The sequence below is a fragment of the Macaca fascicularis genome, chromosome 19 (genome assembly GCF_037993035.2).
Source record: "Macaca fascicularis isolate 582-1 chromosome 19, T2T-MFA8v1.1".
NCBI lineage: Eukaryota > Metazoa > Chordata > Mammalia > Primates > Cercopithecidae > Macaca > Macaca fascicularis.
In genome coordinates this window covers 8398709-8417974 of record NC_088393.1, presented here as the reverse complement: position 1 = coordinate 8417974, position 19266 = coordinate 8398709, and the positions used below count along the sequence as shown (strand labels likewise).

Genomic DNA, 19266 nt, shown 5'->3' with positions numbered 1-19266 from the left:
CGTGACTCACGCCTGTAATCCCAACACTTTGGGAGTCTGAGGCGGGTGGATCACCTAAGGTCAGGAGCTCGAGATCAGCCTGACCAATATGATGAAACCGCATCTCTACTAAAAATGCAAAAATTAACTGGGCGTGGTGGCAGATGCCTGTAATCCTAGTCGCTCGGGAGGCTGAGACAGGAGAATCACTTGAACCCGGGAGGTGGAGGTTGCAGTGAACTGAGATCGCGCACTGCACTCCAGCCTGGGCAACAAGAGCAAAACTCCGTCTCAAAAAAAAAAAAAAGAAAGAAAGAAAGAAAAGAAAAAACAAGTATAAGACTCTCTGTCTTATGTGCAGAAAGTGATGATGCTTTGGTTTAAAATATGTGGTGAAATTTGAGACAACTTGAATGTTGAGATCTGGTGAGGAAAATTTTCTGTTTCCTATAGTATTGCCAAATCCTGTGTCTCCAAGAAAGATCAATTTAATAATGACTTCATGCCAGCTCCTCTATTTGATCTTAGAAAGAAGACAGTTACTGAGCTATAGGACCACCTTCTAATGGAGCAGACGGACCAATTGAATGTGGGCTCTGCCTTGATGAACAGGTGCAGGGGGTGCAGCCACAGCGTTGCACATTTCCTGGGCTTGAGTGGGGCTGAGACCCGATTCCAGGCTCTGGACTTCCTTTAAGAAAAAGGCCACGCTAAACCAGAGGCCCACAAGCAATCATGTCTTGTGAGAAACATCTGCGAAGCTGCCTGACCAGCACCTGTCCCTTTCATAGGGAATATTCTTAATTTTCTTTTAAGAAAGAAAATGTGTCCTAGGTCCAACCACCCATAAACTAGGGATTGGTTTACAGTGGACAAATGATCTAGACCCAGCCAATCAGACTCTAAGATTGGGCAGAGAGGTGGGCATTTGAGCAAGACCCAGCCAATGAAACTCTGGTCTGGGACTTTTATTGGTTTAACCAGCGGGAAGAAAGCTTTCTCTTTTTTTTCCAACGCTCACTAGGGCTACCACAATGGGAGGATGTAATGGGAGCTGTGACAGGAAAGAATCTACTTGAGAGTGAAGGCAGTGCTGAGAAAATCAGACCCTAGAGGAAGTCTGGGTCCTGGAGACATCATTTGAGACCTGGTTCCAAGCCATACCTGTTGTTCTAACCCTGGGTTTGTCAGTTACACAAACAAGAAACTTCCTTTTAGTTTTGCCCAAACTCGTTTGAAGTAGAGTCTGTCGTACTTGCAAGCAGAAGAATCTCGCCTTGGCTGGGCTCTGTGGCTCATACCTGTAATACCAGCACTTTGGAAGGCCGAGGCAGGTGGATCACTTGAGGTCAGGAATTTGAGACCAGCCTGGCCAAAATGGCAAAATGCCCGTGTCTACTAAAAATACAAAAATTAGCCAGGAGTGGTGGCGGGCGCCTGCAATCCCAACTACTCAGGAGGCTGAGGCAGGAGAATCACTTGAACCTGGAGGTGGAGGTTGCAGTGAGCTGAGATCATGCCACAGCACTCCAGCCTGGACAACAGAATGAGACTCCATCTCCAAAAGGAAGAAGGAGAAGGAGAAGGAGAAGAAGAGGAGGAACAGGAAGGAGGAGGAGGAGGGAGGAAGAGAATCACCTTGCCAACCGCAGGGGGTCTAGGCATTAGCTATTGAGGAAATGGAGGCTTTAATAGGGGGCTTGCCTGTCCACATCACCCGGGCAGGTATGACCTCCAAGTCTGCAGTCTGGGGCAGGAGAATGTCTATGATGTCTATGTTGGAATTGAGGAACCTGAAGAGATTCCTCTTAGGATCGAGATACAGGACTATTGGATGGGGATTGGAGACAAATAGTTCTGGGGACAACGGAGTATCCCCACCCCCAACACACACACAAAGCAGTGAGGGGCAGGGACACACACAAGGCACTAGACTCACCCTCTCTGGCCCTGACCACACTTCTGACTCAGTGGTCCCGCCCTACCCCCATGACCACAGTGGAGTCAGGAGAGAAGGTCTGGGAAGGGAATCCCTGGGCTGGAGTCTGGGTGGGCTCCCTGGCACCAGAAGTGGCTGTAATCTCTGCTCATGGCCATCAGCATCAGACAGGAGGCTGGACCATCACAGGGGGTGGGTGGCAGTAGGAGGAGACTCCAAAACATCCTGAAAACCAGAACCTCCCTCTACCATCTATTGTCCAGCTGTGACTTTTGAGTCTGGGGTCGCTTTCAAGACTAGGTGCTAGGAATTCTGAAGTCTATGGTGGCAAATCAGGGACTGGATGGCAAGACTCCTGGGTCAGGCTTCCTGTAGAACTGGACCCTGAATCACCCGAATTTGTGCCCTCAGGGAGCTGGGGCAGGGGATGCTGGAGGTTTTGTCCTCTAGAACAGGGGTCCTCAACCACCAGGCATTGGGAACTGTGCCAAACAGCAGGAGGTGAGTGGTGGGCGAGCGAGAGTAGCTTCATCTGTATTTACAGCCGCTCCCCATCGCTCAGATTACCGCCTGAGCTCCACCTCCTGTCAGACCAGCAGCAGCATTAGATTCTCGTAGGAGCAAGAATCCCATTGCGAACTGCACATTTGAGGGATCTTTCTCACTCCTTATGAGAATCTAATGCTTGATGATCTGTCACTGTCTCCCATCACCCCCAGCCGGGACTGTCTAGCTGCAGGAGAACAAGCTCAGGGCTCCCACTGATTCTACTTTATGGTGAGTCGTAGAATTATTTCATTATGTATTACAATGTCATAATAATAAAAATAAAGTGAAAAATAAATGTCATGTGCTTGAATCATCCAGAAACCATCCATGCCCCTGTACCAATTGTCTTCCATGAAAATAGTCCCTGGTGCCAAAAAGGTCGGGGATCGGGGCTCTAGGACATCAGATACTTACCCAGGGTGCGCTGGGGACTTGAGTGAGAAACGCAAGCGTTTGCCTGGAGCATGTGTGTGTCTGTGTTCCTGCATCACCTCTGACCAGCTTGGTCAAATCTGCAATTCTCCGTGCATTGGCCGGGGTGCCTTTCTGTGTCCAAGAGTGTCTGTGGGCACATGGTTGTGTCTGTGGATGTGGGGTCTCCGCGTGGTCGTGGTAAGTGGGTTGTGTACTCTGTGTGTGCACGTGGCTGTGTATAGCTGTGTGTGCGTGTGCAGTATGTGCATGTTGGTGCTGTATCTAAGTGCACACGTGGCTACTGATCAACAGGCATTTACTGAACGTCTACTGTGTACCATGCTCTATTCTAAACCCTGGGGGGATGGATGCTGTGGCTCACGCCTAAAATCCCAGCACTTTGGGAGGCCGAGGTAGGCGGATCACCTGAGGTCAGGAGTTCGAGACCAGCCTGGCCAACATGGTGAAACCCACTCTCTACTAAAAATACAAAAATTAGCCGGGTGTGGTGGCAGGCATCTGTAATCCCAGCTACTTGGGAGGCTGAGGCAGGAAAATCGCTTGAACCCAGGAGGCAGAGGTTGCAGTGAGCTAAGATTGTGCCACTGCACTCCAGCCTGGGTGCCAGAGTGAGAAGACCCTGTCTCAAAAATAAAAATTAAAAAATAGGCCGGGCGCAGTGGCTCATGCCTGTAATCCCAGCACTTTGGGAGGCTGAGGCAGGTGAATTACTTGAGGCCAGGAGTTCAAGACCAACCTAGCCAGCATGGTAAAACTCCTTCTCTACAAAAAATACAAAAATTAGCCAGGCATGGTGGCGAGCACCTGTAGTCCCAGCTATTTGGGAGGCTGAGGCAGGATAATTGCTTGAACTCAGGAGGCAGAGGTTGTGGTGAGCCGAGATCGCACCACTGCAATCCAGCCTGGGTGACAGAGCGAGACCCTGTCTCAAAAAGAAGGAAAGGAAAGGGAAGAGAAGGGGAGGGGAAGGGAGGGGAGGGGAGGGGAGGGAGAGGAGGAGGAGGAGGATGAGGAGGAGGAGGGGAGGGGAGGGGAGGGGAAGAAAGGAAACCCTGGGGAGATCTAGGAGCAGACAAGTCCCCTGCTCCGTGTTTTCATAATCTAGTGTGCAGGAGGGGGTAAGCACCCTGTGTGTCTCTGGTTGTAACTAACTACTCACAACCGCACTTGCCTGTGTGAAAACGTGAACTTGTGATGACACGTGACATCAGGTAACTCAACTTTGCCTGTGCCTTGGGGGTTCCTCCTTGCAGGTAGGAAGTGAGGGGTATATGTTCCAGCTCTGGGCTGAGACACGATTCAGGGGCCTACCCTGACCTGGGGCTCCTGGAGTCTTGGGGCCCTGGAGGGTCCCGTCCACTGCCCAGACGGACCCAGGTCCTAGATGAAGCCTCATTATGAGGACAGGGGGAAAATGACCCAGCCACTTCCTGGTGAGGTCGGAGACCCCAGAGTGAGCGTCAAGGTAGCCTCAAAGGTGAGAAGTCCCCTCTTGAAGGCGGCCATGAGCCTTGGGTGGGTGGGGACGTCACTAGAAGAAGCTCAGGCCCTATTTTCGGAGGAAGCAGTTGGAGACCCCATACGAGGAAGGGGAATGGGGCAGTAGAAAGTCGCGGTCTCCCCGTCCCCTCCAGCAGCTGCGCGCCCCACTCTTCTTGGAGACGGAGACACTAGATCAGTCCCTCCAGACTACTAAAGAAACCACGCAGGGCTCAGATCCGCTCCATCATCATCATCATCTCCAGGTTTATTTCCAGCTCCCCCACAACCCGTCCGCACCTGGAGCCGCCTCCGCCAGCGCTGTGCACGCGCTGCGCGCGACCTCAGGGCTGCAGACGACAGCAGCGCGCTCCGGTCCAGTCCATGCCCGCGCACTGGCAGTGACATGTGGTCTCGGCGCGCACATCCCACGAGCCACAGGCGGAGCCACAAGTGCAACTGGTGACGGCGAAGCCTGCAGCCCGGAACAGAGGAGCTTGGACTCTGAGCTGGGAGGCTGAGGGTGGGATGGGGGCGGGGCGGGTGGGGACGGGGACGGCTGGAGGCTCCAACCACGGAATGGGCACTGGAGGCAGGGAGTGGGGGTGGACACCAGTGTCCAGATGGTGGGCAGAGAAGGCTGGGAGTCAGGACGAGGATCCTAGCGGGGTAGAGGCTAGACATGGGGAACGTGGTGGGGAGGTGGCATTCCCAGGGGACTTGGAAAAGAGATGGGCGCCTGGACAACAGGCTTCTGCACTCACCTCGGGGGCAAGTAGCCAGGTCACCCCTGGAGGTGACGCTCTGGCACTCCAGGCCAATGCTCCTTATTGCCCTAAATACTGGGGGGCAGCAGGGAAGGAAAGAGGAGGGGCTGTGAGGCCAAACGGCCCCTCCCCCATCCTCCCGCTACATTCCTCCTGTTGGTCTGGAGCTAGATACCGGCATAGGAGCTCACTGGCTTCCAGGACTCTGTCTTGAGCTGGGTGTTTTGGAGTAAGGGAAGGTTTGGGGTGAGAGCGGAGATTGGGTTTGGAGCTGTGGATAGGGTGAGAACAGTCGGAGGGGTTAGGAGTGGAGTTGGGGTTGAATTTGTGATCTGGTTGGATGTGAGGATGAGATTTGGTGAGCGCTGGGGCTGGGTTGGAGTCAGGTCTGTGCCAGGGATCGGTGAGGTCTCTGAGACCCTTGGGGAGCTTGCCTCTGGGGGGTCCTCACCTAAGGAGCTGGCGCCCTCCTGAATCTTCTCATTGACGGCTTCTTCCATGGAGCACAGGGTCTGGCTAGACACCAGCAGCCCCAGGACAGGCAGGAGGAGGAGACAGAGGGCTTTCATCCTGCAGGCGCTGAAAGAGGGAACCAAGAGACCCACAGCTGGGTCAGCCCTGCCCACGTGGGGAGGATCCGGCCCCTGGAGGGTGTGGGATCTGGACCCCTGTCCCCGGACCCCTGTCCCCTACCGTGGGGTCAGGGATGGAGGCTCAGCTTTGACCCCAGCCTCCCCGCTGGTGCCATGGCAAGGGCAGGAGCAGCTGTCACTTACCCTCTGGGTGGACTCAGCTAACCAAATCTGGCACACGAATTCTTGCACCGCAGCTCTTTCTTTGAGGCCTCTGGGGGTGGGGCTTCCTGTCTTGGCTAATAAGTCCCGGGGCCCCCAACCCTCTGGTCCCACATCCGGGACCAAGAGGAAGCCCCTGAGCAGACCATAAGGGCTGGAGGAGGGAGGGAGCCTCCCCGCTTCCAATAGGGCCTCCCGCTTCATGTCCAGAGACTGGTCAGGAGGTGGTGCCCCAGGGATAATGCCAGGGGCTGTGGTCTGAGGAACAGCTAGAGAAGCAGAGCTTGGCATGCAAGGTGGCTGATGCAAGCATGACAAAAATAATGTCTCTTGCTGGGCATGGTGGGGACAAGCACTTGTATTCCCAGCTACTCAGGAGGCTGAGGTGAGAGAATCGCTTGGGCCCGGGAGTTCGAAGCTACAGTGAGCTATGATCACACCACTGCACTCCAGCCTGGGCAACAGAACAAGATCACTTCTCTAAAATAGGAATAATAATTATGTCCCTGGGTGAGAATGACATACCACATTCATACCCAAATGCCTATTAGCAGTAGAACTGGTAAATAAAATCATGGTTTATGGCTGGTGGCTCATGTCTGTAATCCCAGCACTTTGGGAGGCCGAGGCAGGCGGATCATTTGAGGTCAGGAATTTGAGACCAACCTGGCCAACATGATGGAATCCTGTCTCCATTAGACATACAAAAATTAACTGGGCGTGGTGGTGTGTGCCTGTAATCCCAGCTACTTGGGAGGCTGAGGGAGGAGAATCACTTGAACCGGGAGGCAGAGGTTGCAGCGAGCCGAGATCACACCCCTGTGCTCCATCCTGGATGACTAGCTTGGGCAACATAGCAAGACTCCATCTCAAAAACAAAGAAAGAAAAATCATGGTTTGGCCGGGCGCGGTGGCTCACGCCTGTAATCTCAGCACTTTGGGAGGCCGAGGCGGGCGGATCACAAGGTCAGGAGATCAAGACTATCCTGGCTAACAGGGTGAAGCCCCGTCTCTACTAAAAATACAAAAAATTAGGCAGGGGTGGTGGCGGGCGCCTGTAGTCCCAGCTACTCAGGAGGCTGAGGCAGGAGAATGGTGTGAACCCGGGAGGCAGAGCTTGCAGTGAGCCAAGATTGTGCCACTGCACTCCAGCCTGGGCGACAGAGCGAGACTCCATCTCAAAAAAAAAAAAAAATCATGGTTTATTCCATCAATGGCATCACCTACAACAGAAGTTGGAAAGCCATTGCCCATGGGCCCAGGTCCAGCTTATGTTTCTTCTTGAACCACGCATGAGCTAGGAACGGTTATTACATTTTTGTTTGTTCTCTGTCTCCAATACAATGGGATTTTTTTGTAGTAAAATACACATAACATACAATTTATCGTTATAACTTTTTTTTTTTTTGAGTCAGTCTTGCTCTGTCGCCCAGGCTGGAGTGCAATGGTGCGATCTCGGCTCACTGCAAGCTCTGCCTCCCGGGTTCATGCTATTCTCCTGCCTCAGCCTCCCGAGTAGCTGAGACTACAGGCGCCCACCACCACGCCCAGCTAATTTTTTGTATTTTTTTTTTTTTAGTAGAGATGGGGTTTCACCGTGTTAGCCAGGATGGTCTCGATCTCCTGACCTTGTGATCCGTCTGCCTCAGCCTCCCAAAGTGCTAGGATTACAGGCTTGAGCCGCCATGCCCGGCCTTTTTTTATTTTTGAAACAGGGTCTTGCTTTGTTGCCCAAGCTAGTCTCAGACTCCTGGCTTCAAGTAATCCTCCCACCTTGGACTCCCCAGTAGCTAAGGCTACAGGTATGCACCATCTTGTTCCATTTTAACCATTGCTTTTGTTTGTTTCTTTGTTTCAGAGTCTCACTCTGTTGTCCAGGCTGGAGTATAGTGGCTTGATCTTGGCTCACTGCAACCTCCACCTCCCAGGTTCAAACAATTCTCCTGCCTCAGCCTCCCAAGTAGCTGGAATTACAGGCGTGCACCACCACACCCAGCTAATTTTTTGTATTTTTAGTAGAGATGGGATTTCACCATGTTGGCCAGGCTGGTCTCAAACTCCCGACCTCAAGTGATCTGCCACCTCAGCCTCCCAAAGTGCCAGGATTACAAGTGTGAGCCACCATGCCCGGCCTATTTTAACCATTTTTCAGTGCACAATTCTGTGGCAATAAGCACATTCATGTTGTTGGGTAGCCACCACCGCCATCCATCTCCAGAACTTTCTCCTCTTTCCAAATTGAAACTCCATCCCCATGAAACACTCACTCCCTATCCCCTTCCCCAGCCCCTGGCTCCCTCCGTCCTACTTTCTGTCTCTATGGATCTGACGACTCTAGGGACCTCCTAGGACTGGAATCACATAGTGTTTGTCCTTTTGTATCTGCTTATTTCACTGAGCATAATATCCCCAAGGTTCATCCATGCTGTAGCCTGAGTCAGAACTGTTTTCCTTTTCATGGCTGCATCATATTCCCTTGTGTGGATGAACCACGTTGTGTTTATCCATTCACCCATCGATGGACACGGGTTGCTTTCTGGCTTTTGTTTCGTTTTTCGTTTGTTTGCTTTTGTTCATATCTTTTGTTAATTCATACAGTTACTTGTCTTCTGGTTTGTTGAAGCAGTAAGTCAGACAACATTTGCCACAATCATGTCTGTCAAAGTGGCTTGCCATAAACACTCCAGCACCACATTCATTAGAAGGGCACCCTGGACAAAGGGCACCCTGGAAAAGGCCACTAATTTTGTCATTCTCATCCACCTTATAATATTTCAGGACAGCCAGCTTCACCTTCTTTCTCTTGTGCTTATTCTTCTTGCATGTAAGACTTCTTCTTCTGGCCGGGCGCAGTGGCTCATGCCTGTAATCCCAGCTCTTTGGGAGGCCGAAGCAGGTGGATCACGAGGTCAGGAGTTCGAGACCAGCCTGGCCAACACAGTGAAACCCCATCTCTACTAAAAATACAAAAATTAGCTGGGCATGGTGGCGCGTGCCTGTAATCCCAGCTACTCGGGAGGCTGAGGCAGGAGAATTTCTTGAACTGGGACCTGGGAGGCAGAGGTTGCAGTGAGCCAAGATGGCACCACTACACTCCAGCCTGAGCTACAGAGTGAGACTCAGTAAAAAAAAAAAAAAAAAAGACTTCTTCCTTTCCTCAGCACCACCACGAATTCTCAACACAAGAGGAGACTCCTTTTGAATGTTGTAGTCAGACAAAGTACATCCATCTTCCAGTTGTTTACCAGTAAAGATCAGTCTTTGCTGATTAGGAGGAATTCCTTCCTTACCCCGGATCTTGGCCCTTCCATCTTCTACCGTATCCGAGGGTTCAGCCTCGAGGGTGATGGTCTTCCCTGTAAGGGTTTTCAGGAAAAACCTGCATTTTGGTGGCGGCTCCACTGCAGACAGCGGATCAAAAAGGTTTTGGGGTTTTGTTTTGTTTTTTGTATTTTGGAGACGGAGTTGTGCTCTCATCACCCAGGCTGAAGTACAAGTGGCACGATCTTGGCTCCCTGCAACCTCCGACTCCCAGGTTCAAGCAATTCTCCTGCCTCAGCCTCCCGAGTAGCCGGGATTACAGGCACCCACCACCACACCTGGGTAATTTTTTTTTTTTTTTCCAGTAGAGATGGGGTTTCGCCATGTTGGCCAGGCTGGTCTCAAACTCCTGACCTCAGGTGATCTGCCCGCCTCGGCCTCCCAAAGTCCTGGGATTACAGGCATGAGCCAGTGTGCCTGGCCTGCTTCTGCCTTTTGGCTATTGTGAATAATGCTGCTATGAACATAGATGTGCAAATATCTGTTTGCAGTTCCTGCTTTCAATTCTTCTGGGCATATGCCCAGGAGTAGTACTGCCTGATCATATGGTAATTCTATGTTTAACTTTTTGAGGCACTGCCAATTTTCACATTTTTAAACCATAGGGAAAAAAAGTTTTTTTTGTTTTTTTTTTTTTTTAAAGACAAAATCTGGGCCGGGCGCGGTGGCTCATGCCTGTAATCCCAGCACTTTGGGAGGCCTAGACGGGCAGATCACGAGGTAAGGAGATCGGGACCATCCTGGCTAACACCGTGAAACCCTGTCTCTACTAAAAAAAAAAATACAAAAAAAATTAGCTGGGCGTGGTGGTCGGCGCCTGTAGTCCCAGCTCCTTCAGGAGAAAGGTGTGAACCCGGGAGGCAGAGCTTGCCGTGAGCCGAGATCGCGCCACTGCACTCCAGCCTGGGCGACAAAGCGAGACTCCGTCTCAAAATAATAATAACAATAACAATAATAATAAATGAAATACAAACAAAACTAACTTATGCTGTTGGAAATGAGGGTGGAAGTGTCTGGAGAATCAGAGACAGTGGTGATAAAAGAGTACCAGGAAGGCCCCTGGTGAGGGGGGAGTTCTGTAAAAATTTTGAGCTGTAACTCTCATTTGCACAGTTTTCTCTATGTGTTTATATATCAGTCAACATGATGCATGTATATTAAATCCCTGTATAAATACAAGGGTGCACACAGGTTCAAAGTGCAGGCAATATTTATTGAGCAACTACTATGTTCCACATACTGTGTTAAACACCGTGCATACAGTAGGAAGCAGAGGGATGCTGCCCTTCCCCGGGATGAGTTGGGTCTTGACAGTCAGGGGAAGGCAGATACCAACAGAACAGCAATAAAAAGGCCGGGTGCTAGGCCGGGCACGGTGGCTCATGCTTGTAATCCCAGCCCTTTGGGAGGCTGAGGCGGGCGGATCACCTGAGGTCGGGAGTTCAAGACCAGCCTGACCAACATGGAGAGACCCCTTCTCTACTAAAAATACAAAATCAGCCAGGCGTGGTGGCGCACCAGGTGGGTAGCTGTAATCCCAGTTACTCGGGACGCTGAGGCAGGAGAATTGCTTGAACCCGGGAGGTGGAGATTGTGGTGAGCCAAGGTCACGCCATTGCTTTCCAGCCTGGGCAACAAAAGCAAAACTCCATCTCAAAAAAAAAAAAAAAAGTCCAGGCGCTGTGGCTCACACCTGTAATCCCAGTGCTTTAGAAGACCGAGGTGGGTGGATTGGTTGAGTCCAGGAATTCAAGACCAGCCTGGCCAACACAGTGAGACCCCCTTCTGTACAAAACATAAGAAAACATTAGGCAGGCATGGTGGTGCCTTTCTGTAGTACCAGCTACTCAGGAGGCTGAGGCAGAAGGACCGCTTGAGTCTAGGAGTTGGAGGCTGCAGTGAGCTATGATTGCACCACTGCATTCCAGCCTGGACAACAGAGCAAGACCCCATCTCTAAAAAAAAACAAAAAACAAAAAAACAAGAACAAACACCAATAGAATGCTCAATCAGCCATCAGCCTCAAGGACCACTCCATCTCCCAAGGAGAGGAACCCATTTCCATGAGAACCTCTGACCTAACAATCAGCCCCACATAGGGGAATCCAGAAAGTATTTTGGGGGGAGGAAAAGATGTCTGAGGGGAGGGTGGAGGATGCATAAGGGTTAAACAGGAGAGGCAGTTAGGGAGGGCCTTCTGGGTGGAGGGAGAGGACTGTGTGTTCCAAGGCCCCGAGGCAGAATGGAGTGTGTGCATTTAGAGGAACTGAAAGCAAATTTGTGGGACGGGGAATCTGGGGGGGAAAAGTGAATTCCACAGGCTGCCTGTCTCTTCTGGTCCTAGCAGGAACTTTCAAGTCCATTTTTGTCCCGATATTTCTGCATGCTCAAGTCCCAGCTCATCCTGCCTCCTTGAAGACATGACCTCTATCTCTTCTTGAGCTACTCTTTGACACACCCTGGACAAAGGGTAGCTTGGAAAGAGACAGAAACCATGTTATTGCCAGGTGCAGTGGCTCACGCCTGTCATCCTTGTGCTTTGGGAGGCTGAGACAGGAGGATCGCTTGAGGCCAGGAGCTCGAGACCAGCCTGGACAACATAACAAGACCCCGTCTCTACAAAGATAAAAGGGGAAAAGCCAGGCTCAGTGGTTCACACCTGTAATCCTAGCAGTTTGGGAGGCCAAGGTGGGCAGATCACCTGAGGTCAGAAGTTCAAGACCGGCCTGGCCAACACAGTGAAACCTCGTCTCTACTAAAAATACAAAAATTAGATGGGTGTGGTGGCGGGCACCTGTAATCCCAGCTACTCGGGAGACTGAGGCAGGAAAATTGCTTGAACCCAGGAGGTGGAGGTTTCAGTGAGCTGAGATTGTAACACTGCACTCCAGCCTGGGTGACAGAGTGAGCCTCGGTCTAAATAAATAAATAAATAAATAAATATTGAGGAAAAAAATTAGCTGGGTGTGGTGGTCCATGCTGGTAGTCCCAGCTACTGAGGAGGCTGGGGTGTGAGGATCACTTGAGCCCAGAACGGCTGAGACTGCAGTAAGCATCACTGCACTCCAGCCTGGACAACAAAGCAAGATCCCGTCTCAAAAAAAAAGAAAAAGAAAAATCATTTTTGAGAGCTCTGATTTTCAAATCCTTTGGTCTCAGAACTCTTTGGGTAAAACCTTTTGAGGGACACAAAAGAAGTGGGCAGCTGTGATTACAGATTGAGGAGAAAGCAGAAAGCAGAAAGCAGGCTAGACATGGAACCCCTGGGGTTCCCTAGGAACCCAGTTTGAAAATTCTTGGTTCTGTAGCAGGAAAAGGCAATATGTCCCTTAATTCTCCTCTAAAACATAAAATCCTTTAACTTCCTCTGATTTCTACCAGTAAAACTGAGCTCTACTGACCTCAATTTTGTACCTAATGCTATCTAATAAAATCCCAGGAACACTGATTTTTGATAAATCCATTTTGTTGATGTGTAATTTACATACAGTAGAATGTGCCTATCTTGTGTGTTTGGTTTGATGCATTGTTTTTCTTTTTCAACTTTAAAAATTTATTTTTGAGACCGGGTCTCACTCTGTTGCCCAGGCTGGCGTGAAGTGACACAATCTCGGTTCACTGCAACCTTCGCCTCCCGGGTTCAAGCGATTCTCCTGCCTCATCCTCCTGAGTCTCTGGGACCACAGGCATGCGCCACTACACCCAGCTAATTTTTGTATTTTTAGTAGAGACAGGTTTTCGCCATGTTGGCCAGGCTGGTCTCGAACTCTCCATCTCAAGTAATCCACCCACTTCGGCCTCCCAAAGTGCTGGAACCACAGGCACACACCACCACACCCGACTAATTTTTGTATTTTTCGTAGAGATGGGGTTTCATCATGTTGCCCAGGTTGATCTCAAGTTCCTGGCCTCAAGTGATCCGCCTGCCTCGGCCTCCCAAAGTGCTGGAATTACAGGCATGAGCCACCACGCCCAGCCCTCTTTATCAATTTTTATTTTTTATTATTATTATTTTTATTTTTCAAGACAGAATCTCTCTCTGTTGCCCAAGCTGGAGTGCAGAGGTGTGATCTCGGCTCACTGCAACCTCCAACTCCCGAGTTCAAGCGATTCTCATGCCTCAGCCTCCCAAGTAGCTGGGATTACAGGCGCCCGCCACCACACCCAGCTAATTTTTGTATTTTTAGTAGAGACAGGGTTTCACCGTGTTGCCCAGGCTGATCTCAAACTCCTGGCCTCAAAGCGATCTGCCCGCCTTGGCCTCCCAAAGTGCTGGGATTACAGGTGAGAGCCGCTGCGCCCGGGACCCTCTTTATCAACTTTTATTTTAGATTCAGGGATACCTGTGCCAGTTTCCTACCTGAGTATATTGCATGATGCTGAGGTTTGCGGTATGAACGATGCTGTCACCGAGATGGTGAGCACAGTACTCAACAGTTAGTTTTTCAACCCTCATGCCCCTTTTTCTCACCCCTCCCTGGTAATCCCCAGTGTCCATTATTGCTGCCTTTATGTCCATGAGTACCTGAAGTTTAGATCCCACTTATAAGTGAGAACCGGCAGTCTTTGGTCTGCTGTTACTGAGTTCGATGCATTTTGACAAATGTGTCTACGTGCCTGCTGTATGTTTTGTTTTTCCCAAGAATTGTTTTCTAAAAATCAGGCTTGATTGAGGTGGCATTTATATGCACTAAAATTCTGCACACAGTCTTGTAACCACCACCACCAAATACGTACTTATTTATTTCTTATTATTTTTTAGAGATGCCGTCTTACTCTGTCTCCATCTCCCACGCTGGAGTGCAGTGGTGCCATCAGAGCTCGCTGCATCCTCCAGCTCCTGGGTTCAAGCGATCCTCCTGCCTCAGCCTCCTGAGTAGCTGGGACTACAGGCACCCACCGCCACTCCCAGTTAATTCAAAAAATTGATTCTTCTTTGTAGAGACAGGGTCTCATAGGTTGCCAGGATCCTTGCTTTTTGACCTCCCAAAGTGCAGAGATTACAGGCTAATTACCACTAATGCCGGGCCAAATACTTGTAATTTAAATTATAGCTAGGCTGGGCGTGGTGGCTCACGCCTGTAACCCGGCACTTTGGGAGGCCAAGGGGGGACGTTCATCTGAGGTCAGGAGTTCCAGACCAGCCTGGCCAACATGGTGAAACCCCGTCTCAATTAAATATACAAAAATTAGCCGGACATTGTGGCGGATGCCTGTAATCCCAGCTAATCAGGAGCTGAGACAGTAGAATTGCTTGAACCCAGGAGGCAGAGGTTGCAGTGAGCCAAGATCGCACCATTGCACTCCAGCCTGGGCAACAAGAGCGAAACTCCATCTCAAAAAATAATAATAAAATAAATCATAGTTGGAAAAAAGGGGTTTCCTAAAGACCCAAAGGAAATGACCTCTTTGTTCCCTGAAGTCACAGAGAGGATTTTTCTGCCCCGCCCCACAACCAGTTTTCCTTGTGAAAATCCGTAACTGCTACCAGCTTGTTCTCCTCTCTGTCACTATACATCTGTCCTGGAAGCCTTATTTGAACAAAGAATTCTTGTATCACTCGGACGCCTAGAAACTGTTGCCATTCTGTGAAAACGACCACCAGAGGAAATCCATGCTTCTCATTGGTTGCCTTAAAAAGATGGTAACTTGTTGCCCTGGTGACAATTTGCAATGACAGGTGGCTCTGCCAAATCAGAGAACAACCACACTTGCTTCCCCTCCTGGGTGAAGGATGGCAAATAAAAGTAAAAGCCTCGGCAGCTGTCAGGCCTCTTTACCAAAGAGCTGGAAAGCACTCCCTGGCCCCGTGTATGCAAACACTTCCCATCTACAAATGATCCAGCTTTGGAGTGGGAGTCTAGGCGGCTGCCAGGACCACCGCTTGGCAGAGGACAGGCTGGGGGCTCTGGCCTGACCTCCTGGGGCCAGGCTGTGACTTGGAGCAAGAGATAGCAAGAACCTTGAGGCAGTGAACATCAAAAGAGATTTCCAGGGCTAAACACCCTCAGTTTTTTCTTCCTCTGGCTCACTGCAACCTCCACCTCCCGCGTTCAAGCGATTCTCATGCATCAGCCTCCCGAGTAGCTGGGATTACAGGTGTGTGCCACCGTGCCCAGCTAATTTTTGTATTTTTAGTAGGGACGGGGTTTCACCCTGTTGGCCAGGCCAGTCTTGAACTCCTGAGCTCAAGTGATCTGCCTGCCTCAGCCTCCCAAAATGCTGGGATTACAGACGCCAGGCCAAGTATCTTAGTTTAAAAGGTTACAAAGAATATAGATGTGGAAAAAATAAAAGCTTCTTTGCATTACTACTTTCCTGCAAGACATAAGGGGGAGTGGCTTATGAAATAACTCACACCCCCACTAATTGAGGAACTCTAGATGAAAGGGAAGGTGCTGTCGGGCCATCTGGCCACGGTTTCCTGGAATAAAATTGAGCCACCCACCTCCACAAACCCCCAACCTCCAGCATGTACCCCAGGAGTACTCACGCTCCACCTCCCCCTGTGATCGCAACAGCCCTACGCAACATTAGAGGGGAAAACCCACGCTAGGGAAGGCGGGGCCATGGACAAAAGGTCACCAGGGCCCGGCACAGTGGCTCATGCTTATAATTCCAGCTCCTTGGGAGGTCAAGGTGGGAGGATCCACTGAGCTCAAGAGTTCGAGTTCAGCCTGGGCAACACAGAAAAATCCCCGTCTTTACAAAAACTTTTAAAAAAATTAGCTGGGTGTGGTGGCATGCCCATGTAATCCCAGCCACTACTTAGGAGGCTGAAGGGGGAGGATCTATTGCTTCAGCCTGGGAGTTTGTGGCCGTAGTGAGCTATGATTGCACCACTGCACTCCAGCCTAAGTGACAGACAGAGACTCTCAAAAAAAAAAAAAAAAAAAAAAGGCAGGGCACGGTGGCTCATGTCTGTAATCCCAGCACTTTGGGAGGCCAACGCGGGCGGATCACCTGACGTCAGGAGTTCGAGACCAACTTGGCCAACATGGTGAACCCCCATCTCTACTAAAAATACAAAACTTAGCTGGGCGTGATGGTGGGCACCTGTAATCCCAGCTACTCAAGAGGCTGAGGTGGGAGAATTGCTTGAATCTGGGAGGTGGAGGTTGCAGTGAGCTGAGATTACGCCACTGAGCACCAGCCTGAGTGACAGAGTAAGACTCTGTCTCAAAAAAAAAAAAAAAGTGGGGCGCATTGGTGGCTCACACCTATAATCCCAGCACTTTAGGAAGCTGAGGCAGGAGGATCGCTTGAGGCCAGAAATTCAAAAACAGCCTGGGCAATATAGCAAGACCCCATCTCTATGAAAAAAAAGAAGTCACCTAGCTAGTCTAGATTTCAGAGCCAGAATTTGTCTAATGCCATTGTCTTTACTTTTTGTCTTTTTTTTTTTTTTTTTTGAAACAGAGTCTCACTCTGTCACTCAGGCTGCAGGGCAGTGGGACAATCTCAGCTCACCGCAACCTCTGCCTCGCAGGCTCAAGTGATTCTCCTGCCTCAGCCTCCTGAGTAGCTGGGATTACAGACATCTGCCACCATTCCCAGCTAATTTTTGTATCTTTAGTAGAGGTGAGGTTTCACGTCTTTGGTCAGGCTGGTCTCCAACTCCTGAGCTCAGGTGATCCGCCCACCTCGGCCTCCCAAAGTGCTGGGATTAGAGTTGTGAGCCACCGCACCTGGCCTGCTCTTCATTCTCTTTTCAGAACTTTCCCAGCTGCCAACAGAGACAGAAACTGAGTAATCTCAGAAGGGGATGAAGGAGGCTGACGGTGGGTGGACTACTTGATTAGGAGCTCGAGATTCGCCTAGGCAACATGGCAAAAGCCTGTCTCTGCTACAAATACAAAAATGAGCTGGGCGTGGTGGTGCACGCCTGTAATGCCAGCTGCTTGGGAGGCTGAGGCAGGAGAATCACTTGAACTCGGAAGGCAGAGGTTGCAGTGAGCTGAGATCGTGCCACTGCACTCCAACCAGGGCAACAGGGCGAGACTCTGCCTCAAAGAAAAAAAAGGAAAGGCCTGGTGCGGTGACTCGTGCCTGTAATCCCAGCACTTTGGGAGGCCAAGGCAGGCGGATCATGAGGTCAGGAGATCGAGACCATCCTGACTAACATGGTGAAACCCCGTCTCTACTAAAGATACAAAACATTTGCCAGGCGTGGTGGCGGGCACCTGTAAATTAGCTGGGCGTGGTGGTGCACGCCTGTAATCCCAGCTACTCGGGAGGCTGAGGCAGGAGAATGGCATGAACCCGGGAGGCGGAGCTTGCAGTGAGCTGAGGTCGCGCCACTGCACTCCAACCTAGGCAACAGAGCAAGACTCCGTCTCAAAAGAAAAAAAAAAGAAGAAGAAGAAGAAAAAGAAGGAAATGAAGGACACCCAAAATGGAGCCTCCATATGCCAGGACTTTGTTATCCAGCCCTGGAGACCTCATCTCTGATCACACCAGAGCGGAACCTTCCCATTCTCAGGGCCATTTCCTTACCCAGAAACCTTTTCACAGTGTTCTTGGCAGCAGCTGTTGGTCAACTGTGTTTTAAGGTTTTTGAGCAACTTTACAGAAAAGAAAAAGGGAAGCTCCCCTCAATGTCTGGGTCTCCCTCTGGGTGGCCTCTCTTTGGTACCTTACTCATTTCCACGAGATTTCCTTGCCTCATTGACTTACATCACCTCCTTTTCCTGTCTGGGGCCAGGACCCGCCTCTGAAGATCTCCAGCACTGCTTTCTTTGTCCCTGATTTCTCTGTCAGGACCACTGGCTTCACCATCCCACCACCACTGCTGCTGGACCAGCCTGCAGCTTTAATTTCCCTGGACCTCATGTTTTTGTTCTTTGTGTTTTTTTTGGAGATGAGGTCTTGCTCTGTCACCCAGGCTGGAGTGCAGTGGTGCAATCACACCTCATTGCAGCCTCCACCTCCCAGACTCAAGTGATCCTCCTGCCTCAGCCTCACGAGCAACTGGGTGTGCACCACCAGGTGCAGCTACATTTTTTGTAGAGGCAGGGGTCTTGCTATATTGCCCAGGCTGGCCTCAAACTCCCAGCTTTAAATGATCCTTTCACCTCAGCCTCCCTGAATGCTGGTATTACCAGCATGAGCCACTGCACCGGTCCTCTCATGTATTTTAATTAATTAATTAATTAATTTACTTATTTTGAGATGCAGTCTTGCTGTATCGCCCAGGCTGGAGTACAGTGGTGTGATCTCGGCCCACTACAACCTTCACCCCCGCGGGGTTCAAGTGATTCTCCTGCCTCAGCCTCCCGAGTAGGTGGGATTACAGGCGTGCGCTACCATGCCCGGCTAATTTTTTTTTTTTTTTTTTTTTTTTTTTTTTTGAGACGGAGTCTCGCTCTGTCGCCCAGGCTGGAGTGCAGTGGCTGGATCTCAGCTCACTGCAAGCTCCGCCTCCCGGGTTCATGCCATTCTCCTGCCTCAGCCTCCCGAGTAGCTGGGACTACAGGCACCCACCACCTCGCCCGGCTAGTTTTTTGTATTTTTTAGTAGAGACGGGGTTTCACCGTGTTAGCCAGGATGGTCTCGATCTCCCGACCTCGTGATCCGCCCGTCTCGGCCTCCCAAAGTGCTGGGATTACAGGCTTGAGCCACCGCGCCCGGCCTAATTTTTTTTAGTAGTGATGAGGTTTCACCATGTTGGCCAGGCTGGTCTCGAACTCCTGACCTCAGGTGATCCACCGCCCCCCACTCGGCCTCCCAAAGTGCTGGGATTACAGGCGTGAGCCACCGCACCTGGCCTCCCTCATGTATTTTTAAGTGGAACAGGTTCAAGACCACAAATATTTTCCTCTCACTATTTCAATGAGTTTCTATTCTAGAATCTCCTGCACACCACAGGAAGGAGAACTCTTACCCTGTAATGCGCATAAATACACGAGATCACCACTGTTCTCGCCCAGTAATCAGAATCGTTAATGATAATAATTAGTAATAAGTTTATTTTTACTATATCTAATGGATTAGATAATAATTA

General features: G+C 50.4%; 2 protein-coding genes and 1 long non-coding RNA gene across 4 annotated transcripts in view; all 3 read right to left on the bottom strand.

The window, feature by feature from the left end:
* Window positions 1-18881, bottom strand: part of LOC135968366 (uncharacterized) — a 68204-nt gene extending 49323 nt beyond the window's left edge. The window contains exon 1 of the long non-coding RNA XR_010583038.2: window positions 18750-18881. This is a non-coding gene — a long non-coding RNA (uncharacterized lncRNA). The remainder of the gene's footprint in view (window positions 1-18749) is intronic.
* RETN (resistin) lies at window positions 4628-5956 on the bottom strand. Of its 2 annotated transcripts, XM_045380160.3 has the most exons (4): window positions 5925-5956; window positions 5600-5727; window positions 5146-5223; window positions 4628-4856 (listed from the first exon to the last, which is right to left on the bottom strand). In XM_045380160.3, exons 2-4 carry the CDS (start codon window positions 5715-5717, stop codon window positions 4726-4728), a joined length of 327 nt encoding a protein of 108 aa, XP_045236095.1. In that variant the 5' UTR covers window positions 5718-5727; window positions 5925-5956; the 3' UTR covers window positions 4628-4725. The 2 variants fall into 2 exon arrangements, with proteins under 2 accessions (XP_045236095.1, XP_045236096.1); XM_045380161.3 differs by lacking the exon at window positions 5146-5223.
* LOC102141400 (ubiquitin-ribosomal protein eS31 fusion protein-like) lies at window positions 8541-13719 on the bottom strand. The gene is made up of 3 exons (XM_045380856.2): window positions 13607-13719; window positions 9088-9321; window positions 8541-8781 (listed from the first exon to the last, which is right to left on the bottom strand). The coding sequence occupies exons 1-3, from the start codon at window positions 13717-13719 to the stop codon at window positions 8541-8543; spliced, it is 588 nt and encodes a 195-aa protein (XP_045236791.2).
* Window positions 18882-19266: the final 385 nt, after the last annotated feature.